The sequence below is a fragment of the Rattus norvegicus genome, chromosome 2, assembly GCF_021556685.1.
Source record: "Rattus norvegicus strain SHRSP/BbbUtx chromosome 2, alternate assembly SHRSP_T2T, whole genome shotgun sequence".
Classification (NCBI taxonomy): domain Eukaryota; kingdom Metazoa; phylum Chordata; class Mammalia; order Rodentia; family Muridae; genus Rattus; species Rattus norvegicus.
The window spans coordinates 54,248,100-54,275,251 of NC_141535.1; the positions used below are offsets into that span (position 1 = coordinate 54,248,100).

General features: G+C 39.5%; 1 protein-coding gene across 6 annotated transcripts in view; it reads right to left on the reverse strand.

The window, feature by feature from the left end:
• Positions 1-1,499: 1,499 nt before the first annotated feature.
• The window catches only part of Ghr (growth hormone receptor), a 255,583-nt gene continuing 229,930 nt past the window's right edge, over positions 1,500-27,152 (reverse strand). For 3 of the 6 annotated variants that reach the window (NM_001437874.1, NM_001437872.1, NM_017094.3), the window contains 5 exon segments: positions 1,500-4,450; positions 4,748-4,817; positions 10,071-10,161; positions 12,152-12,320; positions 18,208-18,386. In NM_001437874.1, the coding sequence (NP_001424803.1) occupies positions 3,482-4,450; positions 4,748-4,817; positions 10,071-10,161; positions 12,152-12,320; positions 18,208-18,386 (1,478 nt within the window). In that variant the 3' untranslated portion in view covers positions 1,500-3,481. 6 annotated transcript variants of the gene reach the window in all.

The window sequence follows — 27,152 nt, forward strand, 5'->3', positions numbered from 1 at the left end:
CTACAACCTTCCAGCCCAAATTTGAAAAGTGTCATGGGAAGATATTAGTTTCTAGAAAAAGCAGGTTTCTTTGCTGCTTTGAGGCAGCCCATCTGCTACACATCTCACTCTGAAACCTTTATTTGGCAGGAACCAATGGGAACAGGTATATGGGGAGCTCAGGAAGAAGGCATAGAATGCCCTACTCTAGAACAGTGTTTTCAATGGAAGAGATTTTATCACCCAGGCACTGTCACAACCAAAGGTCTGGGTATGGGTTTCTCTGGCTTCTGGGTGATCAGTAATGCTAAGATTGTGTCCTTGCAGATAAATTGCATCTACAGAGGGGAGGAATAACCTTTACTTTTCTAAGATCATAATTTTCATGTTTAATTAGCCATTTAAACAGTGTTTGTCAGTCAAGTTAAAAACCTAGCTCTGTGCAATTTACAAAACCTCATCTTCAAAGGCTGCTTCGGGGATGGTAGCTATCACAAAACTCACAGCTGGCCAGAGTGCAGAGAACAAGTGTCAGTGGAATGCTTAGCCACAAAGCCAGCTTTCTACCTCCTAGGACCTAATGCGTGCCAGAGAGCATGGGATTTACCACTTGAAACCCCGAGTAAGAATCTAAGCTTCATAGCTCTGCTGGCCTCTCCATCTCGACCCACACAATCCTCCTAACCAACCTTCCTCCCAGGAGGAAGGAACTAATGGTTTGAATAGAAAATGTCTTCCAGAGGCTTGCCTGTCTGAATACCTGGTTTCAAGGTGGTGGCTCTGTTTTAGGAGTTGTGGAATCTTTGGGTCTAGGAACATAACTGATAGAACCATGTAGCTGGGGGCAGGGACGGAAAGTCACATTTGCCTCTAGTTCCAGCTGGAGCTTTCTGTTTCCTTTCCCTCCAAGATGTGAACAAGTCATGTTGCAAGCTCCCACTGTTTCAGGCCAAGTCACTCCAGCCGCCCTGCCTTTCCCACCCTCTAAACTGTGTACCATAACAGACCTCTTGCCTCTAAGTTGCTTATTCAGGCAATGAGAAGAGCAACTGGTATAGAGAGGTTCATCACAGCCTCCTACGACAACAAGTCATCAAAATGAATAACTCTGTCAACACAGGAGCCCAGGGAGAGCTGCTCTTCCAGATTCCAGATAACACACTCAAGCTAGCAATGTAGTTTAGAGACAATGCCAAACATGTCCCCTTTTCCATTTCCTACAAGTCCACATCAACTCGGACACACCATTTAACTTTCAGGATGTGTTCAAAGCATGGCTCTGTCAATCTGTCTACACAAGTGGTACGCTAAGGAGAAGGCATACCATAAAAGAAAAAGGATATCTTAACCATGCCTTGCCCCTCTGCTGATTTTGATCTACTACTTGATGGTGTTTAAATGAACTCTGCTTAGTTCTTTTTTTTTTTTTTTTTGCTTAGTTCTTTACTATACGCTTATCTCTGTACACAGTCTAGGTTAGGGGCGTCCCAGCTGTGCTAATAGAAACACACTATCAGGAGTCCAAGAAAATAAATTTATTGAACTTTGAAGGGAAAAATCCACAGACATAAAAGAAAGTTAAATACAGACTGCAGGACACAACTAGTCACATGGTGAATAATGGCTTGTGTGGCCAGCAAAGTACCAAAAATGACATTCTGGGACTGATTGAGGTATTTAGCTATTTTTGGCTATAGCAACGTGGTCAGCCTATGGTGAAATGGTAAGATAGTTCATCAAAACACACATCTTTAAGCTGAATAGGTTCTAAGTTGATGATACTTCATATGAACTAAATCATGTAGCCATTGGGGAAACCATAGCAGCAAGGTAGCAGAAAAAAATCTATTAAAATCTACTACAGAATAACACAGTGAACCTTAAACACCCAAGTCTAAATTTTTCACTGTCTCTCCTGCATGAAAGAGATTTAAAAACCACTAAACATTAAGCCTGTTTCCCCACAAAGGTCTCTGCAAAATGGTAAATATCATTGAAAGTTAAAGGTAATTTTAAAGTTTCAAGCATCTAAAAAGTGCTTAAAATGAGAAGTATTCTTCAGTTGGCTGAAAGTCCTCCTTCTCTCATAAATCTTTTGGGGGGCTAACCCAAAGAGCTGTGTCTATGTTATTACATAATTAAAGTGATTTTTATATTGTTTGTTTTCCTACCTTATTTGAGATCAATCTCTCTGGGAGGGTAAGAAGCAATGAAATACTGCTTACTATTTAAAATACATCTTATTAAAGGTTTGATAACAAGGTTTCTGTTACTTGTTTAACTACTTCTGAGGTGTGCCTTGTGACTGTGAAGTCATTTATTCTGTCCCTTTTCTCCCTGAATTAAAAGTATGTGTCTGACTGCGAAACAAAGATCTAGGTCTTTAATTTCCTGTGCTATAACTTGTTTAACTTTAACCCATCTGCTATTGGATTTCACACATGTGAAACTCCTCCTTGTATGCATTAATTCTTAGGTTACTATAAAAGCCAAGCTGTGTTTGAAAGGACAGCACTGCTCAGATGTGAGAGCCTCCTTTTCCTGATCCCTGGGCTCTCTAAACCCATGTGCTCCTGAAGATCTCCTTTATCCTAGCCAGTCACACCACATCACTTCTACTTCTCTTACACACAGCCTTGTGGCTTGAATGGAAATTTGGTGAAGAAACTGTTTCTTCCATTATTATAATCACTTCTGTTACTGTTTGGTGTATGATACGTTAATTTGTATAAAAAATTAAAGTTTTCAAAATTAAAAAAAATATTCATTTACAAATTTAAAATGGGTTTGTTCCAATAATGCAGACATTTTTAGATTTAAGAAGTTTTGGGAGTTATAAAAAAGGGCTTTGTAAAAATCTAACTTGTTCATTTTTCTTTAGGTTCATTGACCAAAGCATCAACCCCTCTACACATTGTAGTTGTTACATCCGTAGATGGATTGTTGTGAACTACAATATATCTGTAGTGTATTATAAAATACTCATGCTTACAGTGTAAATTATTAAAAATATCTTTATCAATTTTATGTCAAAATAAATGTTTTGCATATCCAAACTAGTTTTACCTTCTCCCCTAGAGTTTTAGCTCCTAGCTATTTAAAAAGGAAAAAGAAATCAGTCTGTGCTAAAATCTGCATTCAATTTCCTGAACTGCAAAAGCCACCTGATTGTTTTGCTTTTTCAAAAAAGCATGATCTACATACATGAAAAACGTAGCTATTTAATACTTAGTATCACAAAGTTAAGACCCACAGCACAGACAATCACTGCCACTAAACAGTCTTAAAGACGATTCTTTAAAATATTTAAAATTCACAATGGGAGTATCTATCTGATTACATATTCTTGATTTTCCACGTTATGATAATGTTTCGACGTTTCCAGAAAAGGTATTTTTGAATCCACATTCACTCTCACGCTCTCCCAACACAGATTTAAAACATAGTTTTGGTTTAGGCGTTCGTGCCCAGTCATTTCTTTTGCCATTAAAGATAGGAAAGGCTACTGCATGATTTTGTTCAGTTGGTCTGTGCTCACATAGCCACATGAGGAGAGAAACTTCTTTTTGTCAGGCAAAGGCAAAGCAGTCGCGTTGAGTATAAGGCCCCTTGGGGACTTCACGGTGTGAACCGTGGTGTAGTCTGGGACAGGCTCAGCATCTGGAGCGGTATCTGCTGTCTCGGACATTCGGGCAGTAGTGGTAAGGCTTTCTGTGGTGATGTAAATGTCCTCTTGGTTAAAGCTTGGTTTTACACATGTCGTGGCCTCCATGTGAGGGGCCGCAGCGATGCACTTTTTGGCATCTGACTCACAGAAGTAGGCACTGTTCATGCTGTAATTTTCTTGGCAGGGCGCGGCCACCTCCAGCTGGGTGTTGCCCTGGGCTAACCCTGCCTTAATCTTTTGGCCTGGAGAAAGGACTACACCACCTGCTGGTGTAATGTCGCTTACTTGGGCATAAAAGTCAATGTTTGCCAGTGACACGGGACTGCTCATTGGTGTAGAGGGGAGTTGGTGGGTTGACTCAGTTTCACTGCCCAGAAGTGGCTGTGGTTTGTCTTCCATTGTCAGGGTAATGGAGGGGTGCAGAGAGCCAAGGGAAGCATCATAAGGCGAGTTCTTCAGATTCTTCTGGTCAAGGCACAAGAGATCAGCTTCTGCTTTTAACTTCTGCGGCTGAGCAAACTCCGAGGTACCATCGCACATGTCACTGGTGTGGAAATCGGTATCCAAAATGTCAGGGTCATAACAGCTGGTACGTCCAGAATCGTCATCCTTTGCTCCAAGGATACCAGCTGATTTCTCCTGGTCATCGCTTAGAAGTCTGTCGGTGTCTGACTCTTCAGTCTTCTCATCCGCATCATCAATATCCAGCTCAATGAACTCAACCCAGGAGTCATCATTGTAGAAGTCGGGTTTGTAGTTATCATGAATGCCCAAGATGGTGTTCACCTCCTCCAATTTTCCTTCCTAGGAGGCAGAAAGGGAAGATCTATGAAAAGCAACTCAAAACCGTAATATAATTTTAAGTAGGACGCATCAAGACTTCAAAACAAAACAAAGCAAAACAAAAACAAAGAAAGAAAAAAAACCCCGCAAAAACAAAACAACAATAAAAAACCCCAAAAAACAAAAAACAAAGCCAGCAATGAAACAAAACAAAAACCCCAAACATCAAACCAACCAACCACCACCAACCCTCTGAAGAGATAATAGTATTCTTTAGGGACTATTTAATTGAATGATCCACAATTTAGACTTAGTTACCTTGAGAAGATCTGGATCAATCCCTTTAATCTTTGGAACTGGTACTGGGGGTAAAATCAGCATCTTAATCCTTGGAAACAAATAAAGTGGTATTTCACATATTTATTTTACATCTTAAATTTATCTCAAAAATGTAGAAATGAAATATTGCCAGTACTATCACTTATTCTAGGCATCCTTATATCTTGTATAAGCAGAACATTGGAAAGAGAGGGAGACTTCTAAGCAGTAAGTAAATGGCAAAAGTTGCAGGAGAAAAACATCCCCTAAATGCCTTCATTTAAGATCATTTAGCTAAGCTGTGGTTTAACTCTCAATTTTTTTCTTAGTGCTGTTGATCAGTAGTCAATTTTAGTACTTGGCAATAAGGAATCTAATTCTGTCCAAAGTCAACTTCCATGTAACTTATAAATAAGATACTTTTAAAGGGTGTAACACCAAATAGAAAACAAGACAATCAATAAAATGGAACCAAAGTTATTTTAAACCTTGAAAAAAATGGGGTGGACTAAGTTAACATTACACAGTCCATAGTAACCAAAAAACATTGAAGATGATTTCTAGCCAACACGATATTGCATGTATCACTTAAAATAAGATAGACAAATCTGAATCATCTCTAATAAGGATAGATTTGTATGTATACTACTAAGATGTATTTACATTTTCTCTTTCAAATATTGAAATTATTTTTCTTTATAAAATAATATTGGTGAGTAGTCAATTTTAGTACTTGAAATTGAATTCTTCCCCCTTCTTTCTTTCTCCAGCCCCTCCCAATTGCCCTTTTTAGAACCCATTCCATGTAACCTCCAAGATTTATCATTTTTATTTTTATTTTATGTACCCCTCTGTGATTATATTCCATCAGTGAGTAGGTGCCTAGAGACGAGGGTGTCAGATCCCCTTGAGTTGCAGACAGATGTGAGCAACCCTATGTGGGTGCTGGGAATTGAACTTGGGTCCTCTACAAGAAACTATACACTCCCAGTTGCTGAAATACAGCTCTAGGCCCTGAAATTGTCTTTGACTGTAATTAATTTCAATGTTTAGTCTACAGATTTTGTGTCTTGTTGGAATTCTACTACTTAGCACATGGAAGCTTCTCCACAAGCATTTCTTGAATAAATTTGAATAATGCATCTACTTTGTTGCTAGCTAACCAGTGTTTATGCCTTAAACCCAGCACAATTAGTACAGAATATTTCTATACTTCATTGGGGGAACTGAGTGACTGTGATACAGATGTGGTCCCTAATGCCTACAACCTCACCACATGATTATTTATAGAATGGGATGATCAACTCCTGCATTAAACATTTCACTGAGTCCTTACAACTAACAGGAAAGGGAGATGGTATTATCTTTGCGTTCCAATCATACAAGATCCTTAGTAGGGCTGGTGCTCAGGCCCAGAGTGATTGCTTCAAAGCCATCTGTCTGCCCTGTGCTATGCTGTCTTCTGTTTGCTTCTGCATCTATACATCCATCCATCAAGCTTTCAAAAGTTTAAAAATGCAAAGTAACCTTAATGATATGAAACAAAGATTCCCCAAATGGCTAACGTTTCAGTTTGTGAGATGTATTTCCCCTTTTTGAAAAATGTGATCTATTTTGACACACTAGTGGCTTTCTATAGTTGTGATAATCTTAAACCACAGAGACTCCCCCACTAACCCCAAGGGCCTAAGCTAGAAGTATCAATCAACCAATCAATGATGACAGATGATAAGCTGCAAGTGCCATCAAATGGGAGAGCAGGAGTGCTCTTCAGCTCATGCACAACACAGAGAGATCAGCCTAGTTTAAGCACACGTTTTAGCATTTAAGCTCACTTTTTAAAAATCAAAAATAGGTTATTCTCTCATACAATGCATTCCATGGTTTCCCCTCCCTCTACTCTTCTTAACTCCTCCCATCTCTGCTCTCCCCAAGAATATCCCGCCCCCTTAGTCTCCTCTTTAGAAAGGAATAGTTCTCCAAAACAAGATAGAATAAGCCAAGGCAAAAGCCTTCTATCAAGGCTGGACAAGGCAACCCAATAGGAGGAAGAGAGTCTTAAGAGCCTGGCAGAAAGGTCAGAGATACACCTGATCCTCTGGTTAGGATCGTCACAAATTCTCACCCTGTATAGCAAAATCCTTACTCCAAAATAGGAACCAAAACTACAGTGTGGACCTGCAGTCACTCAGTCTCCCACTTCTGTGTTTGGGGATGCAACTCTTTCATGAATTAATAACTCTGGGTTGGTCGGATGGGGGAACAGGCTCAGAGCAAAGGTAACCTGGGTTGAAACTGTGTCCAAATTTATTTATTCAAATGCAAATGTCAACCCAAACCTTGCCGGATTTTACTTTCAATAATTTGGATTATAACAGAGTAAAGTTCTTTCACAAAACTTGAAAGACATATTTATCCTGGAGCCCTCAACATCCCTGGAATTTTGAGCAAGATGGAAAAAAAGATCAGCTTTCTCTGGAACATTTTAACTTTGAAATTCTGTGTTAGTTCTGTGCTAGTTGGTGCTATTTTCTATCATTTCATTATTTTATCACAACATGCAAAATCGGGTGATGATATAGGTTTCTGTAGGAAAATGAAATAAATTGATTCTTTTTTTTTTAACAAAACCTCAATTTATCACAGGAAAGTGGGATTGCAATAAAGATTTTTGAACAAATTTCACAATCTGTTGATTTTGAGTGAGCATTACATTTTGGTGGGAGCCTCATTATTCAGAGAAAAATACACTTTTGGAAAGTATGGTGCATGTATTTATTTTTTCTGCCACAGAGGAAATGAAACTACATTTGCAGGAAAAGTGGATGAGACCGGAGACTGTTATGTTCAGTGAAACCAGGCATGCGCAGAAAAACAAATGTCACCGCGTTTTCATTCAGGTACAGAATTGAGATTTAAATTTCTGTACACAGGCGTACATATGTAGGAAAGTAGCAAGGGTACTATGAGAGGTGAGGAAGAGCTCTGGAGGAAGGCAGAGAAGAGGGAGGATAATGTGGTATGTGGACAAAAGAGGACTCTGCTTGGGAGGATAAAGAGAACCAGAAAAGGAGGAGGATGGTGGGGGAGGGGGCTGGTGGAGGAGGGAAATCAGAGAGAATAAGAGCAAAGCAGGATGACGCATATCCATGGAAATATCGCTGTGAAACCAGTTCTTTGTCTCCTAACCAACATAAATTAATAATAATAAACAAATATTTATTTAGAGGCTGGTGACTGAGCTCAGTTGGGATAGTGTTTGCCTCGCATGCATAGCGCCTTGGGTAGAATTTTTAGCACCACAGAAAACTGACAATGTTGAAGGCAGGAGGGTCAGAAGTTGAAGATTTTCCAGTCTGGGCAAACAAAACAGAGGTCAATATATGTATTTGAAACGGTACTTATCAAGAGGATGATATTTTGTTCTATATATTGTTAGCTAGTTTTCACGTTTTCTTGGCTTTCATGACCTGAAATGGACTAGTCTTAAGGGTGAATGGTTTTATATGCAGAGCAGTTTTATTTACCACAATTACACATAAAATTTGGAATTTTGCTAGCTCTATAGACTAATGAACTCAAATCAATTAATTTGACACTTGGCATTATTCAAATTCATGTCTTATTTAATATTCTAAAGATAAACTTACTTTCTGCAAACAACTGAAAACCCTGTTGCTTCAACTGTAGTGTAAGTTTTTACAAAACAGGAATGTGGCTAAAAAGCTAAGTTCAAGCTGAAATTATGCAGTGAGCTTTCCCCTCATTATGATATTGATGATGAAACCTTGCTGAAAATCAAGTTCATTCAGTTGAAGTCTTTCAATATTGACACTCAAGAATGCTGGCATTACCTGAATTACTTCTGCTAAAATTCTATTTAAGGATGGTTAATTTTGAGGTGTGAGAATGCTGGATTACTACAACTAAAAGCCTACATTCCATTTTGAGTCACTGATGCCTCTTGACTTCAACTGAATAGCTTGATTTCAATTTTAGAGAGAGCAACCAACTATTGGTGGCCCAGAACTGAGGGCTTTCCCAGGACACAGGGCTTTTAGTGCAAAGACCAACTGAGTCCTGCAATCTTGAAAGTGGAAGTCCTAGAAAGCTCACCATTTCACATGATGTTGAAACTACGTTAAATGCAAACAAAGGGCAAACGATAACAATACTTTTTCCTGCATGTTGCATAAACATTATCTGCATTCTAAGTTTTTTCTAAGAGAAAAAAAATAACATTTTGTTGTTCAAAGTAACTTCAAAGATCATGTTGTGAACAGAGATGTAGATTTTTCAGAGGGGTTAAGTGATACAAAGAAGTTCAGACACCAGTGGTTGAATAGAAGTACTCAACTCTCCAGAGTCCAAGAGACCACGAATTAGAATTTCTTTAAACTCTGAAGGCTCCTTCAATAGAAGAATGAATAAAGAAAATGTGGTTTATTCATACAATGGAATATTGCTCAGTTGTTAAAAACAATGACATCATGAAAATTTCAGGCAAATGGATGGAACTAGAAAAGCATCATCCTGAGTGAGCTATCCCAGAGGCAGAAACACCATCATGGTTTGTACTCACTGAGGAGTGGATATTAATACTTATAGGTTTGATATTTACAGGATAATCATGCTATAATCCACAGACCCAGAGAGGCTAGGATAGAACCAAACAAGACTAGTAAAAAAAATTCAATGAAATAATGCCTAATGATATTCTGCTATATTCTTTCATAAATTAGTGCCCTACTCAATTGTCATCAGAGAGGCATCATCCAGCAATTGATGGGAACATATGCAGAGACCCGCAGCCACACATTTGGCAGAACTCATGGAATTCTACTGAAGAGGGGGAGGAAGGATGAGAGGAGTCAGAGGTGTCAAGGATACCACAAGAAAACCTATGAATCAACAAACCTGGATCCATAGAGGCACACTGACACTGAACCAACAATCAGGGAGCCTTCATGGGTCCAATACAGATCCTCTGGGTATATGTTATAGTTATGTAGCTTGGTGTTTTGGGGGTACTCCTAACAGAGAAAGCAGAGGTTGTTTCTGATGCTTTTTGGGTCCCTTTTCCCCCTTCTGGAGTGCCTTGTCCAGCCGTATGAGGGGAAGTGACTAAACTTCCCGATTTAAACCATCCATTTTCCTAAGGTGAATATGACAGACTGAGTGTAGATGTGGTAAAGGTAAAACCAGAAATTAAAATTTCCTGAGTTAATTAAGACAGCCACTCACGTTATACAAGAGAACATTTCAAATACACATGGAAATCAGAACTTGTGAAAACGTATTAAAGAGAGTGCTTCACACCTACCTTTGCTGCTTTGAAAATATAACTACAAATAGCATCACTGCTACTCCAAATATTCCAAAGATAATAATTAAGAACCATGGAAACCGGAAATCTAAAACAGGAAAGAATATTTCACTAACAGAATTATGAATAACCAAAGCAAAGTTTACATTGTACTCTCCTTTCCCACTTGAAAATATCTGTTAATTTGAATTCCTATGACAACGTTAGCATTTCTCTTCATAACCATGGAAACACAGTAGGATGGCTTTGGATTTTTCTTTCTTAAGAATAAAGCATGCTTGTTTATTGCATATGTATATATATATATACACATACATATATATTACACACATATACATATATATGCCACACACATATACATGTATATAGGTGTTTACATATGTATATATATATGATGCTGATGGTCACCTCCTTTCTTTCCCTCAAATTCTTAACCTTTTTTCTTTAACTGTTTTTAAATATATATATAAAATCATATACACATATATACATGTATACCTATATGTATATGTACATACATGTACATGTATATACATATATTTTATATGTGTAAAATATATACAGATATAATATATTTTAATATAAATGTATATATAAATATATTATATATGTATATAATATATTTTACATATATATGTAAAACAGTTAAAGAATAAGATGCTAAAAATTTGAGAGAAGGTGAGGCGATGGCCATTCTCATTGTGGTGGTGGTGGTGGTGGTGGTGGTGGTGGTGGCGGTGGTGGTAGTGGTGGTGCATTGGAGGACTGGAAGGAGAAAAGGGAAGGGGAGATATAATTATATTACAATTAAACGAAAAACACATGTTTCAAACACATTGCAAAAAACCTGAAACCTGTAAGTTTCTCATATGTCCAAATATCTAAGGAATATCATCAAGGCTTTAGCACCAGAAAGAGACTGTTACTTGTTAAACCTAAGTCAAGAATATCCATCTGATATTTTAAACTGTAATGATATCTGTTAGTTTCCACATTGAGGATTTATCACAGTTATGAGGCCAGAGTCACCGTGGTATAGCGAGGCACGTAGAGCACATTTTTAGAGCTTTAATACCGTGTGTTTATGTAAGTGCACTGAGGTTGTGCAGATACTGATAAACTTTATGAGTCATGGGATAATTGGTCTGTGACACTTCCATCCCTTCCCTTAGGAAGAAATGCCCCCCAGTCCCCTCAAGGATGGTTCCCAGCATTCTTACCAGAGAGGCAGAACCTAACTACTTTTTAATACAGACACGGAGCGACCCTGTGTGGCTCCCGTGTAGGAGCTCTGAGCACTTCCCGTGTCCCCAGATTATGACTAACACATGACTTACTGTATGACCTACTACGCATTCTCTACGTAAACACCACACCTGTACTTCTCCAAACCCATGAGCACCACATCTCCTTCTTCAAACCTTAGATAAATTTATTTCTTCTGGGTACAAATTCAAAACACCCACATTGTAGAGAAAATTGGGAATATGGAGACATACAAAGAAAAAAAGAACTCCCCAGGAATCTGTTGTTCAAAAACAAACATTGTATTCTCTCTCTGAGTTTCCACCTGCCCTGAAACCTTTCCTAAGTCAAATAATTTGGAAACAAATCCTTTTGATATTTTTAAAATTTTATTTTATTAATTTTAATTATGTGTATGCATGTATGTGCATATGAATGCAGGTGCCCGCAAGGCTAGGGATGGCAGATCCTCTGGAGCTGGTGTTACAGGTGGTTGTCAATCTCTTGATGTGGGTGCTGGGAATTGAACTTGGGTCCTGTAGAAGAACAGGAAGTGCTCTTAACCACTGAGCCATATCTCCAGCCCCTCCTTTTGTTTCTTTTTCATTGCATACATCTTCTGCAGTTAGTGACTCCGCTGTCTTGCCCCTGATATGTGAAACTATAGTACATTGACCTAGACAATATACTAACAAGGGAAGGCACATGCTAGCATATATTGCCAAAAGTTCTGCTAGCTGTCATTTACACACACACACACACACACACACACACACACACACACACATACACACACACACACGCACGCACGCACATGCACACATGCACTTTACCTTCTTCACATGCTGCCAGTGTGTCCATCTGAGGAAACGTTACACGGAGTACTTCACTGAACTCGCTGTACTTTTCGAAGCTCCGTTGTCTGGATCTCACACGCACTTCGTGCTCTTTATCCAGTCTCAGTGAGTACAGTGGGACTGATGTTGACCATATCGGGCTCATCTTTCAAAACAAAACATAAAAATATGATGCTCAAATTCTTCAAGTGTTTTCCCTTTTTTCTTTCTAGAAAGTGAGTAATATTTTAACACGCCCAGAAGGGATTGGTTATTAAATAAGATAGACTGAGACGAATTATATAAAGAATAATTTTGTTAAAATAATAATCCTCAAATTTATTTTAGTGTCAACCCAAAGCTATACATTTGCTTAAAAACTTAATGTGTTTGCATTAGGTTCTTAAAAAGTCAACTAAGATTAAGTCATAATAGACTTAGGCATGGCAGAGTTGTAAGAGGAGTGTGGGTATGTTACTTAGCTGGGACATTATAGTTTTGTATGGAGCAATATTAGAATAGGAAGCCCCCTATTTCCACACCAAAACAAATTATGGCCACAAGCAAATCATATATCTGTAGCATATGTATTCCCTGGAAAATCTGGGTAGTAGTCTTTTATTAATAATCCCAGAATTTGAAATGATCCTAGAAATACTATAGTTGTCTTGAACTGCCAAATAATTTTATTGAAAGCAGCTATACACTTTATTTACTCCAGAAGTCTTAAACCTGCCTCAGAAGAGTCTGTTGCTCAAGAATCTCATAGAAAAATGTGAGGTAGCGATTTCCTCAGGATGGAAGCACTCTCTTCTGGAAGGAGGGTCTTCAGACTTAAAAAGTCAGCCAAGGCAGGAGGTTTCTGAAACCTAAATAATCCACCAAGTCCCTCCATAAGGTCACGCACATAATAACTGTTGTTGAAGAGAAGAAACTGTCAGATCAGCTGAGCTTCCTGTGAGCTCTGCAGGCAGCAGCAGGGACGTACCCTTTGTGAGTCATCCCATCTGCTGTGGTGGGCTATCCTGTGAGTGTAGCTGTTTGAGTCAAAAGTACTCCACTATGTTCATAGCAGCCTTATTTATAATAGCCAGAAGCTGGAAAGAACCCAGATGCCCTTCAACAGAGGAATGGATACAGAAAATGTGGTACATCTACACAATGGAGTACTACTAAGCCATCAAAAAACAATGACTTCATGAAAGTCATAGGCAAATGGATGGAACTAGAAAATATCATCCTGAGTGAGGTAACCTAATCACAGAAAAACACACATGGTATGTACTCATTGATAAGTGGCTATGAGTCCAAATGCTTGAATTACCCTAGATGCATAGAACACATGAAACTCAAGGCAGATGATCAAAATGTGAATGCTTCACACATTAAGGAAACAAAAATATCCATAGGAAGTGTTAGGGAGCCATAGTTTAGAGCAGAGACCGAAGGAACGGCCATTCTGAGCCATTATATGGAAGCCCTTGGTCCTGCCAAGGTTAGACCCCCAGTGTAGGGGATTGTCCAGGCAGGGGAGGTGGTAAGGTGTGTGGTTGGGGGGGGAACACCCATATAGAAGGGGAGGAGGAGGAGTTAGGGGGCTGATAGACAGGAAACCGGGAAAAGGAATAACATTTGAAATGTAAATAAGAAATACCCAATTTAATAATAATGGAAAAATGTAATTAAAAAAGGAAAAATATAATATTTCACATTTAAAAAAGTACTCCTGTAAGTAACCTCACGTATTCTCCTTTTGGCACTAAGTAACCGCAGTGGTTCTGTAACCTAGGATTAGGTGGAACAGTTTTGATGACCTGTCATTGGTTCTCTGTCTAGAGGAACTAGATGGTCACATCTCCCCAGGAAATGCACATGGCAGAAAATCGCCAGAGACCCTGAGCATGGAGCATCAGTGTTTCACAGTTTTGAAATTTAGGATATCCCCACTCCCCTGACAAAGGAAGTGAGAGTAGAGGATTAGCTTTCTAAGATGCTGTGATCAGAGAGGCAGCCCCAAGGTCTATGTTACGTAGATTCTTCCAGGTAAGTCGGTGGGGGTCGCCTGGCAGGTATTTACATAGTGATTCAAAACAGTAGCAGTGTTACTGTTATGGAACGGCAACGGAACAACTGTACTTTTGGGGAATCGCCACAACATGAGGAACTGTGCAGCAAATGGAACGTTGAAACCACTGCTCTAAGTCAAACACTCAATGCATGTGATGCTCAACGTGTTTTATACATTTTGAGTAGGACGCTTGTTAAGAACAAAAGTGGAATACTCACCTTTTCAGCAGCATAGATTTCTACATAAATAAACCCCATGATATTTTTATTAAGTCAGAAGCTGAACCTCAACATCTGAAACAAATTTGTTTTCACTTTCGGTTGGTTTCCATGCACAAAATACTCTTTCACCCTATGTGTATATGACAGGGGTATGTCTTCTTACAGGAGCTACTGAATATTAAAATGCTTTCTTTAGAGCAGGACTCTGGATTTTAAACATTCTTGTTTTTCATTAAGTACTTTTGAAAGCTTGGGTTTCATGCTTGGAGCAAGACCTGGTTTCTCAGCCATTGTCATCGGTAGTATTTATAGATTTCACTAACAATTGTAAATAATCCAGAGGGAGCCCAGGAAGTCAACCCATGGCCCCTCCTATCTTTGTCTTTCTATAATATCTTTCAGTTTTCCAAGGAAATTTTCAACTGCATTAAACAAGGACCAAACATTATACCTCTAGGAACTAGAAAAAGTACAAACTGATCCCAAAGGAAGTGGAAGGAAGAGGGGTGGGGAGTGGTGGCAAGTGTCAGAGCAGAAACAGATGAAACTGAGACTAGAAAAATATTGAAAAGAATGGACAGAAAGCATGTTTTTAAAATTATTTTATTTAATTGTGAACTTTGGCCTTTAATGACCAAGTAATATAAAATGAGAAAAATTTTATTATTTGCAAATCCCTATAATATTTGATCAAACCCACCTCCCATCAGTCATTCTTTTTTTTTTTTTTTTACTTTTAAAATTCTGATGCCATTTATTGGCACAAAAATTACTCAGATTCAATGGTGTCTAGATGTGGCTCCATCATTCATTCTTAATCATCCAGTACTTTTCCTTCCCAACTTAGAGTAGGCACACTCATCTCTCTCTCTCTCTCTCTTTCTCTCTCTCTCTCTCTCTCTCTCTCTCTCTCTCTCTTTCTTTCTCTCCCTCTGTGTACATGTGTGTGTCTCAAAATACTCAGTGTATTTACAGCTTTTATGTGCACAGGAGTGGGACCACCTGCTGGAGCATGATGGAATGCCTCTCAGGTCTCACATCTCTGAAGAGATCCAGTCACTCTCCCAGTAGCCACCAATTGTCAAGAACTTCTTAGGCAGGGGAGGAACTTCCTAAGGCTCTCCTGGGTCCATGCTGGGATTTTGGCTGGCATGATCTTGTGTAAACCTTTCGCTCATGCCAATTCAGCTGCTGTGTGTGTAACTGTATGGCCAAGACCAGTAAATAGTTTCTCTATAGCCATCTACTCCTTTAGACACTTCTAATATTTCTTCCTCAAAGTCTTTGAGTCTTGGGAGGAGTGGGTAGGATATGGATGTTCCAATCAGTGCTCGGTGCTCTGCATGTTGACTGAATGTGGTTCTCTGTATCACCTAATATCTGTTGAAAAGAGAAGCTTCTCTAATGAGGGCCAGGAGCTGTATTAATCTATGGGTAGAGTGATAATAACTTGGGGGAGGCAGTTAATTACTATGTCCATTCAGCAGGTTCTCCTCTAGGGCTTATAACCTAGCCAGCCATGTTGTTTTGGCCCAGTTAATGATGTCAGGTATGGGTTCCATGTTGTGTAGAAGACTCTAAATCTAACTAGAAAGTAGTTAGTTATCCCTATAATAGCCAAACTACTCTCAGTGGCCTATCTTTCCTGACCAATATCTTGAAAAATTCCCAGCAGGGTAAGATTACTGATGGCTTTTCTAACTTGTTTATAGAAATGAAAATAGTAGAGTAACTATTGAAAAGAGTATAGAAGTCACTCAAGTAATGAAAACTAAAGTTACCATATCATCTAGTGACTGTTTACTAATAATTTATGTCCCAAGGAAATAAGATTAATACATTAGAGATATATTTGCCTGATCATGATAACTGTAGCCAAAATATGGATCATCCTGGGCCTGTTGGTGAACAAATGGGTGAAAAGATGGATATATTGGAATGTACAAGAGTAGATTTGAAGCTGTCAGTTCAAAGACATCTGTGAAAAAATGCATCCACTAATAGCTCCACTGAACCATCTTACCACATATAAATATTTCAAAACATCAACATGATAATTAATAATGATAATAATTATATAATATATAATTATATAATTAGTGTATAAAACCACCATTTTTGCTAATATCACTATGGATACTTTAAAGAGTAAGTGTTCATATGTGGGAAGGCTAGCAAATCATGGTTATAGATAAACATTTTCAAAAACTCTATGTTCTGCCTGAAAGTCAAAATTTATCCTTCTTGCAAACATTGTCAGATGTTCACTGGAACTGTAAACTTTCTCTCAAGAAATCTTTGGCAATGTTGTCCTTCGTATAAAATTTGTGCTTCATACAACAGAACTGCTAGTCCAGTTGCTGAATCATTTAAGTGTTTTGATCTATCATTACCTTGGAATGTAGATGAGTACAGTGTGTACTCTCCATGTGCCACACAGAAGCTTAGACAGTGATACACTCCAAGGCTGAGATTTAAGCAGAGGCTCCTGTGAAACAGCCCCGGCCTTTAATGTGATCTTCACAATGTAACTGTTCATAAACAATGGGACCTTTGCCTTAATTCATGCCAAGAGGCAGCAGTTTGCTTACCACTGTTTTTGTACTATGGCACAAACATGTTATTCATGTGAAATTGGTGTTGACCTCATATGCTCCCTTGAGATGATCCCAAGAGTCCTCAGAGGTACATGATTCTCATTTTGAAAACTGCTACCTCAGGTGCCCTTGGGACCTTGTGCAAAGTAGTTGTTCCTATACTTGGTTGGTGAATAAATGTTTGATTATAACTCGGGTTTAGAAAGTCTTGTTTGAATTAACATGCAACCAGCCTCCTTTTGGTACCAAGTTATAAACCAGATATCTAAATTAGAATGGTTCGGAAAACAGAACCTTGAACAGAGGAAGTAGCTGTTTGAGGCAGCCCAAGTTTTATTCTCTGCTAATGACAAAATTGGCTTCTTTTTTGGTGCTACACTAAATAGACAGGGCCTCGTGTCTCAAAATTTGGGGAGTGAACCCTGCCAGGGTGCTGCATACAACCTCATGCCTATCCAGAAGCTGCTTGGCTTGGCCAGGCCTGTGGCTGTGGTTAGACTGATTTAGAATCAGTTATATTTGGAATGGCATGGTAATCCTGTTTCCCCTCTTGTTGTGTGCCGTGTGGAATTTATCTCAGTGCCGAGTTCCCAAGGGCTTGGCAGGGAAGTGAGAAGTTCACAGGCCAATTTGCTTTCTTCTCCCCTAGGCAGTGGCCTCTCAGCTTGATTTTTCTCTGAGGTATGTAAAAGAAGATCTTTCTGAAACCTCTTTGGAGTTCCTTCTTTATGCCTTTTTTTCTGGAGAGACCCAAGAACAGATACTAATAAAGGTCTATGAAGAGCGGCAGTTAAAATCATGGGGTGACATTTGTCCATAGTCTACTATTGACCTTCCTCATGATCCTGGTTATGTTCAGCCACATCTCTAAAGATAGCCAAGTGGTGAGTCTGTGACCTTGCTCCATGGTTAAACTGAACACCACAGATGACTAGGAAAATGGTTTTCTTCTCCCAATATATCTACATAAAAGATTCACATTAGCATTTGCTGCTTATGGACTTTTAAGGTATTAAGATTATATCAATCTTCCTCTAATAAGGAGTTATAGGACACAAAACTTGGGCATTCAATACTAGGTGAAAAGAAAGTGTTATTACAAATGGGAAAATGATTATCGAGTTAGGAAGGAGAAAAAGTCAAAGAATAGGATGGAGGGATTCTTACCGTTTTCCATTTTGTTTCATTTACTTCTTTGTACTGAATTTCATACTCCAGAATTATCCATCCCTTCAGAACATCGGCACTGGGCGGTGGCTGCCAACTCACTTGGATATCTCCACGGATCCCAGGCAAACTGATGTTTAGTAAAGTCCAGTTGAGGCCAATGGGCGGATCAGGTTGCACTGTGCATTCAATGGAGAATTAGTCCCCAGAGAAACACTCTTGACAGTGACAGTCTGCTTCCTTCAGAGTCCAAATCGCTTCATTGGTTTTGACCACACTCCTAATTCTTCCAATCACCCACATCACTAGAACTCTACTCCATAGCAGAGTAACATTTTTTTCCATCTTTATTAATTTGAGTATGTCTTATTTACATTTCGATTGTTATTCCCCTTCCCGGTTTCCGGGCCAACATCCCCCTAACCTCTCCCCCTCCCCTTCAACAAGGGCTTCCCCTCCCCATCCTCCCTCCATTACCGCCCTCCCCCCAACAATCACGTTCACTGGGGGTTCAGTCTTAGCAGGACCAAGGGCTTCCCCTTCCACTGGTGCTCTTACTAGGCTTTTCATTGCTACCTATGAGGTCAGAGTCCAGGGTCAGTCCATGTATAGTCTTTGGGTAGTGGCGTAGTCCCTGGAAGCTCCAGAGTAACATTTTTTTTATATAAGAATGTTTCATTTAAAAATATTTATAAAAGCTCCTCTAATTCCCCTTTAAGTCTCAAATCAGAAACTATTGGAAGAGTTGTGCTACAGATTTGTTTTAACTCTGATAGGATTATTGTTTTAGGATTTTGGCACACTCACATATGCACACAAACACAAGCAAACAAACAGATAAACAAACAAACAAAAAAAACCAAAAACTGAAGAGGAGAATCAGGAAGACTTCACTTTTTAAATATGGCCCATTACAGGAAGCAGAGGATTTCCCTTCCAAACTGTGTGTGATCTGAGAAAGGACCTTGCCTTATACATCTCTGTGTCACTATAGTTCAGTCCCACGAGCCCTCTGCCCCTGCTTTGCCTTCTTCCTAGCCATCCTAAGAAGGCATTATGCTGCTATCTTGAGTTAGTGATGATTCAGTGCCTTCTCTATTTGCTTAACTGAAAGTGAGCAATTTGAAATTGCGTTTTGCTCAGTTTCTGTCAGTAATCCCCATTCTATTCTTACATATATCTCTGGATTCTTATGAGGACCATAAAGACTAGAGTTTCATAAAGGATGGTAAAGATAAGTGTAGATTCCAAAGCTAGGGCTTATATCTAAATTTTGCCATGTCTCAAGCAAAGTGTTGCTGGATAGGGCTTATTACCAAGCCTTTTGAAATGACTTGAAGATACAGAATTAAAATTTAATTTATTTCTTAACATATGTACATAGCTACTTAGAAGATTTGGATTCCTCAAATTAACCAGAGAGAAGCCTACAAATACATGTTATAAGGAACTTTTTTTTTTGAGACAAAGAGAGAAACTTTTGCATTGACCCAGAGTAGATACATACTTATAAGGGTGGATACATACTTATTTTTTTTTTTTTTATTATCTTGAGTATTTCTTATATACATTTCAAGTGTTATTCCCTTTCCCGGTTTCCGGACAGACATCACCCTCCCCCCTCCCCTTCCTTGTGGGTGTTCCCCTCCCAAACCTCCCCCCATTGCCACCCTCCCCGCATAGTCTAGTTCACTGGGGGTTCAGTCTTAGCAGGACCCAGGGCTTCCCCTTCCACTGGTGCTCTTACTAGGATATTCATTGCTACCTATGGGGACAGAGTCCAGGGTCAGTCCATGTATAGTCTATAGGTAGTGGCTTAGTCCCTGGAAGCTCTGGTTGCTTGACATTGTTGTACTTTTGGGGTGTCGAGCACCTTCAAGCTCTTCCAGTTCTTTCTCTGATTCCTTCAACGGGGGACCTATTCTCAGTTCAGTGGTTTGCTGCTGGCATTCGCCTCTGTATTTGCTGTATTCTGGCTGTGTCTCTCAGGAGCGATCTACATCCGGCTCCTGTCGGTCTGCACTTCTTTGCTTCATCCATCTTGTCTAATTGGGTGGCTGTATATGTATGGGCCACCTGTGGGGCAGGCTCTGAATGGGTGTTCCTGCAGTCTCTGTTTTAATCTTTGCCTCTCCCTTCCCTGCCAAGGGTATTCTTTTTCCTCATTTAAAGAAGGAGTGAAGCATTCACATTTTGATCATCCGTCTTGAGTTTCCTTTGTTCTAGGGATCTAGGGTAATTCAAGCATTTGGGCTAATAGCCACTTATCAATGAGTGCATACCATGTATGTCTTTCTGTGAGTGGGTTAGCTCACTCAGGATGATATTTTCCAGTTCCAACCATTTGCCTACGAATTTCATAAAGTCGTTGTTTTTGATAGCTGAGTAATATTCCATTGTGTAGATGTACCACATTTTCTGTTGGATACATACTTATAAGGAGCTTTTATTAACACAAAGAGAAGTTCTTGCACTGATCCAGAATGGGCACATATACATATAATGGAAGGGTATGTTATAGCCACTGTCACATAAACCTTTCTTTTTTTTAAGAAATAAGAAAGACTTTCCTTATTTAAAAATATTAATTACACATACACATGAATACATTTCAGAAATTAAACTTGAAGGGTATTCAAGTGACATAGTCCTATACAACAACAGTATTACTTTGTCCTGGCTTTGCTAAGAACTGAGGAATAACCACAAGCTTAACTTTTTTTTTTATTTTTTTATTTTTTATTAACTTGAGTATTACTTATATGCATTTCGAGTGTTATTCCCTTTCCCGGTTTCCGGGCAAACATCCCCCTCCCCCCTCCCCTTCCTTATGGGTGTTCCCCTCCCAACCCTCCCCCCATTGCCGCCCTCCCCCCATAGACTAGTTCACTGGGGGTTCAGTCTTAGCAGGACCCAGGGCTTCCCCTTGCACTGGTGCTCTTACTAGGATATTCTTTGCTACCTATGGGGTCAGAGTCCAGGGTCAGTCCATGTATAGTCTTTAGGTAGTGGCTTAGTCCCTGGAAGCTCTGGTTGCTTGGCGTTGTTGTACTTTTGGGGTCTCGAGCCCCTTCAAGCTCTTCCGGTTCTTTCTCTGATTCCTTCAATAGGGGACCTATTCTCAGTTCAGTGGTTTGCTGCTGGCATTCGCCTCTGTATTTGCTGTATTCTGGCTGTGTCTCTCAGGAGCGATCTACATCCGGCTCCTGTCGGTCTGCACTTCTTTGCTTCATCCATCTTGTCTAATTGGGTGGCTGTATATGTATGGGCCACATGTGGGGCAGGCTCTGAATGGGTGTTCCTTAAGTCTCTGTTTTAATCTTTGCCTCTACCTTCCCTGCCAAGGGTATTCTTTTTCCTCATTTAAAGAAGGAGTGAAGCATTCCCATTTTGATCATCCGTCTTGAGTTTCGTTTGTTCTAGGGATCTAGGGTAATTCAAGCATTTGGGCTAATAGCCACTTATCAATGAGTGCATACCATGTATGTCTTTCTGTGATTGGGTTAGCTCACTCAGGATGATATTTTCCAGTTCCAACCATTTGCCTACGAATTTCATAAAGTCGTTGTTTTTGATAGCTGAGTAATATTCCATTGTGTAGATGTACCATATTTTCTGTATCCATTCCTCTGTTGAAGGGCATCTGGGTTCTTTCCAGCTTCTGGCTATTAAAAAAAGGCTGCGATGAACATAGTGGAGCACGTGTCTCTTTTATATGTTGAGGCATCTTTTGGGTATATGCCCAAGAGAGGTATAGCTGGATCCTCAGGCAGTTCAATGTCCAATTTTCTGAGGAACCTCCAGACTGATTTCCAGAATGGTTTTACCAGTCTGCAATCCCACCAACAATGGAGGAGTGTTCCTCTTTCTCCACATCCTCGCCAGCATCTGCTGTCACCTGAGTTTTTGATCTTAGCCAATCGCACTGGTGTGAGGTGAAATCTCAGGGTTGTTTTGATTTGCATTTCCCTTATGACTAAAGATGTTGAACATTTCTTTAGGTGTTTCTCAGCCATTTGGCATTCCTCAGCTGTGAATTCTTTGTTTAGCTCTGAACCCCATTTTTTAATAGGGTTATTTGTTTCCCTGTGGCCTAACTGCTTGAGTTCTTTGTATATTTTGGATATAAGGCCTCTATCTGTTGTAGGATTGGTAAAGATCTTTTCCCAATCTGTTGGTTGCCGTTTTGTCCTAACCACAGTGTCCTTTGCCTTACAGAAGCTTTGCAGTTTTATGAGATCCCATTTGTCGATTCTTGATCTTAGAGCATAAGCCATTGGTGTTTTGTTCAGGAAATTTTTTCCAGTGTCCATGTGTTCCAGATGCTTCCCTAGTTTTTCTTCTATTAGTTTGAGTGTGTCTGGTTTGATGTGGAGGTCCTTGATCCACTTGGACTTAAGCTTTGTACAGGGTGATAAGCATCGATCGATCTGCATTCTTCTACATGTTGACCTCCAGTTGAACCAGCACCATTTGCTGAAAATGCTATCTTTTTTCCATTGGATGGTTTTGGCTCCTTTGTCAAAAATCAAGTGACCATAGGTGTGTGGGTTCATTTCTGGGTCTTCAATTCTATTCCATTGGTCTATCTGTCTGTCTCTGTACCAATACCATGCAGTTTTTATCACTATTGCTCTGTAATACTGCTTGAGTTCAGGGATAGTGATCCCCCCTGAAGTCCTTTTATTGTTGAGGATAGCTTTAGCTATCCTGGGTTTTTTGTTATTCCAGATGAATTTGCAAATTGTTCTGTCTAACTCTTTGAAGAATTGGATTGGTATTTTGATGGGGATTGCATTGAATCTGTAGATTGCTTTTGGTAAAATGGCCATTTTTACTATATTAATCCTGCCAATCCATGAGCATGGGAGATCTTTCCATCTTCTGAGGTCTTCTTCAATTTCTTTCCTCAGTGTCTTGAAGTTCTTATTGTACAGATCTTTTACTTGCTTGGTTAAAGTCACACCGAGGTACTTTATATTATTTGGGTCTATTATGAAGGGTGTCGTTTCCCTAATTTCTTTCTCGGCTTGTTTCTCTTTTGTATAGAGGAAGGCAACTGATTTATTTGAGTTAATTTTATACCCAGCCACTTTGCTGAAGTTGTTTATCAGCTTTAGTAGTTCTCTGGTGGAACTTTTGGGATCACTTAAATATACTATCATGTCATCTGCAAATAGTGATATTTTGACCTCTTCTTTTCCGATCTGTATCCCTTTGATCTCCTTTTGTTGTCTGATTGCTCTGGCTAGAACTTCAAGAACTATATTGAATAAGTAGGGAGAGAGTGGGCAGCCTTGTCTAGTCCCTGATTTTAGTGGGATTGCTTCAAGTTTCTCTCCATTTAGTTTAATGTTAGCAACTGGTTTGCTGTATATGGCTTTTACTATGTTTAGGTATGGGCCTTGAATTCCTATTCTTTCCAGGACTTTTATCATGAAGGGGTATTGAATTTTGTCAAATGCTTTCTCAGCATCTAATGAAATGATCATGTGGTTCTGTTCTTTCAGTTTGTTTATATAATGGATCACGTTGATGGTTTTCCGTATATTAAACCATCCCTGCATGCCTGGGATGAAGCCTACTTGATCATGGTGGATGATTGTTTTGATGTGCTCTTGAATTCGGTTTGCCAGTATTTTATTGAGTATTTTTGCGTCGATATTCATAAGGGAAATTGGTCTGAAGTTCTCTTTCTTTGTTGTGTCTTTGTGTGGTTTAGGTATAAGAGTAATTGTGGCTTCGTAGAAGGAATTCGGTAGGGCTCCATCTGTTTCAATTTTGTGGAATAGTTTGGATAATATTGGTATGAGGTCTTCTATGAAGGTTTGATAGAATTCTGCACTAAACCCGTCTGGACCTGGGCTCTTTTTGGTTGGGAGACCTTTAATGACTGCTTCTATTTCCTTAGGAGTTATGGGGTTGTTTAACTGGTTTATCTGTTCCTGATTTAACTTCGGTACCTGGTATCTGTCTAGGAAATTGTCCATTTCCTGAAGATTTTCAAGTTTTGTTGAATATAGGTTTTTATAGTAAGATCTGATGATTTTTTGAATTTCCTCTGAATCTGTAGTTATGTCTCCCTTTTCATTTCTGATTTTGTTAATTTGGACGCACTCTCTGTGTCTTCTCGTTAGTCTGGCTAAGGGTTTATCTATCTTGTTGATTTTCTCAAAGAACCAACTTTTGGTTCTGTTGATTCTTTCTATGGTCCTTTTTGTTTTTACTTGGTTGATTTCAGCTCTGAGTTTGATTATTTCCTGCCTTCTACTCCTCCTGGGTGTATTTGCTTCTTTTTGTTCTAGAGCTTTTAGGTGTGCTGTCAAGCTGCTGACATATGCTCTTTCCTGTTTCTTTCTCCAGGCACTCAGCGCTATGAGTTTTCCTCTTAGCACAGCTTTCATTGTGTCCCATAAGTTTCAGTATGTTGTATCTTCATTTTCATTAAATTCTAAAAAGTTTTTAATTTCTTTCTTTATTTCTTCCTTGACCAGGTTATCATTGAGTAGAGCATTGTTCAATTTCCACGTATATGTGGGCATTCTTCCCTTATTGTTATTGAAGACCAGTTTTAGGCCGTGGTGGTCCGATAGCACGCATGGGATTATTTCTATCTTTCTGTACCTGTTGAGGCCCGTTTTTTGACCAATTATATGGTCAATTTTGGAGAAAGTACCATGAGGAGCTGAGAAGAAGGTATATCCTTTTGCTTTAGGATAGAATGTTCTATAAATATCCGTTAAGTCCATTTGGCTCATGACTTCTCTTAGTCTGTCGACATCACTGTTTAATTTCTGTTTCCATGATCTGTCCATTGATGAGAGTGGGGTGTTGAAATCTCCCACTATTATTGTGTGAGGTGCAATGTGTGTTTTGAGCTTTAGTAAGGTTTCTTTTACGTATGTAGGTGCCCTTGTATTTGGGGCATAGATATTTAGGATTGAGAGTTCACCTTGGTGGATTTTTCCTTTGAGGAATATGAAGTGTCCTTCCTTATCTTTTTTGATGACTTTTAGTTGGAAATTGATTTTATTTGATATTAGAATGGCTACTCCAGCTTGCTTCTTCTGACCATTTGCTTGGAAAGTTGTTTTCCAGCCTTTCACTCTGAGGTAGTGTCTGTCTTTGTCTCTGAGGTGTGTTTCCTGTAGGCAGCAGAATGCAGGGTCCTCGTTGCGTATCCAGTTTGTTAATCTATGTCTTTTTATTGGGGAGTTGAGGCCATTGATATTGAGAGATATATTAAGGAATAGTGATTATTGTTTCCCTTTATATTCATATTTGGATGTGAGGTTATGTTTGTGTGCTTTCATTCTCTTTGTTTTGTTGCCAAGACAATCAGTTTCTTGCTTCTTCTAGGGTATAGTTTGCCTCCTTATGTTGGGCTTTACCATTTATTATCCTTTGTAGTGCTGGATTTGTAGAAAGATATTGTGTAAATTTGGTTTTGTCATGGAATATCTTGGTTTCTCCATCAATGTTAATTGAGAGTTTTGCTGGATACAGTAACCTGGGCTGGCATTTGTGTTCTCTTAGGGTCTGTATGACATCAGTCCAGGATCTTCTGGCCTTCATAGTTTCTGGCGAGAAGTCCGGTGTGATTCTGATAGGTCTCCCTTTATATGTTACTTGACCTTTTTCCCTTACTGCTTTTAATATTCTTTCTTTATTTTGTGCGATTGGTGTTTTGACAATTATGTGACGGGAGGTGTTTCTTTTCTGGTCCAATCTATTTGGAGTTCTGTAGGCTTCTTGAATGTCTATGGGTATCTCTTTTTTTAGGTTAGGGAAGTTTTCTTCTATGATTTTGTTGAAGATATTTACTGGTCCTTTGAGCTGGGAGTCTTCACTCTCTTCTATACCTATTATCCTTAAGTTTGATCTTCTCATTGAGTCCTGGATTTCCTGTATGTTTTGGACTAGTAGCTTTTTCTGCTTTACATTATCTTTGACAGTTGAGTCAATGATTTCTATGGAATCTTCTGCTCCTGAGATTCTCTCTTCCATCTCTTGTATTCTGTTGGTAAAACTTGTATCTACAGCTCCTTGTCTCTTCTTTTGGTTTTCTATATCCAGGGTTGTTTCCATGTGTTCTTTCTTGATTGCTTCTATTTCCATTTTTAATTCCTTCAACTGTTTGATTGTGTTTTCCTGGAATTCTTTCAGGGATTTTTGCGATTCCTCTCTGTAGGCTTCTACTTGTTTATTAATGTTTTCCTGTGTTTCCCTAAGTGTGTTCATGTCTTTCTTGAAGTCCTCCAGCATCATGATCAAATATGATTTTGAAACTAGATCTTGCTTTTCTGGTGTGTTTGGATATTCCATGTTTGTTTTGGTGGGAGAATTGGGCTCCGATGATGGCATGTAGTCTTGTTTTCTGTTGCTTGGGTTCCTGCGCTTGCCTCTAGCCATCAGATTATCTCTAGTGTTACTTTGTTCTGCTATTTCTGACAGTGTCTAGACTGTCCTATAAGCCTGTGTGTCAGGAGTGCTGTAGACCTGTTTTCCTCTCTTTCAGTCAGTTATGGGGACAGAGTGTTCTGCTTTCGGGCGTGTAGTTTTTCCTCTCTACAGGTCTTCAGCTGTTCCTGTGGGCCTGTGTCTTGATATCACCAGGCAGCTTTCTTGCAGCAGAAAATTTGGTCTTACCTGTGGTCCTGAGGCTCAAGTTCGCTCGTGGGGTGCTGCCCAGGGGCTCTCTGCAGCAGCAGCAACCAGGAAGACCTGTGCAGCCCCTTCCGGGAGCTTCAGTGCACCAGGGTTCCAGATGGTCTTTGGCTTTTTCCTCTGGCGTCCGAGATGTGTGTGCAGGGAGCAGTCTCTTCTGGTTTCCCAGGCTTGTCTGCCTCTCTGAAGGTTTAGCTCTCCCTCCCATGGGATTTGGGTGCAGAGAACTGTTTATCTGGTCTGTTTCTTTCAGGTTCCGGTGGTGTCTCAGGCAGGTG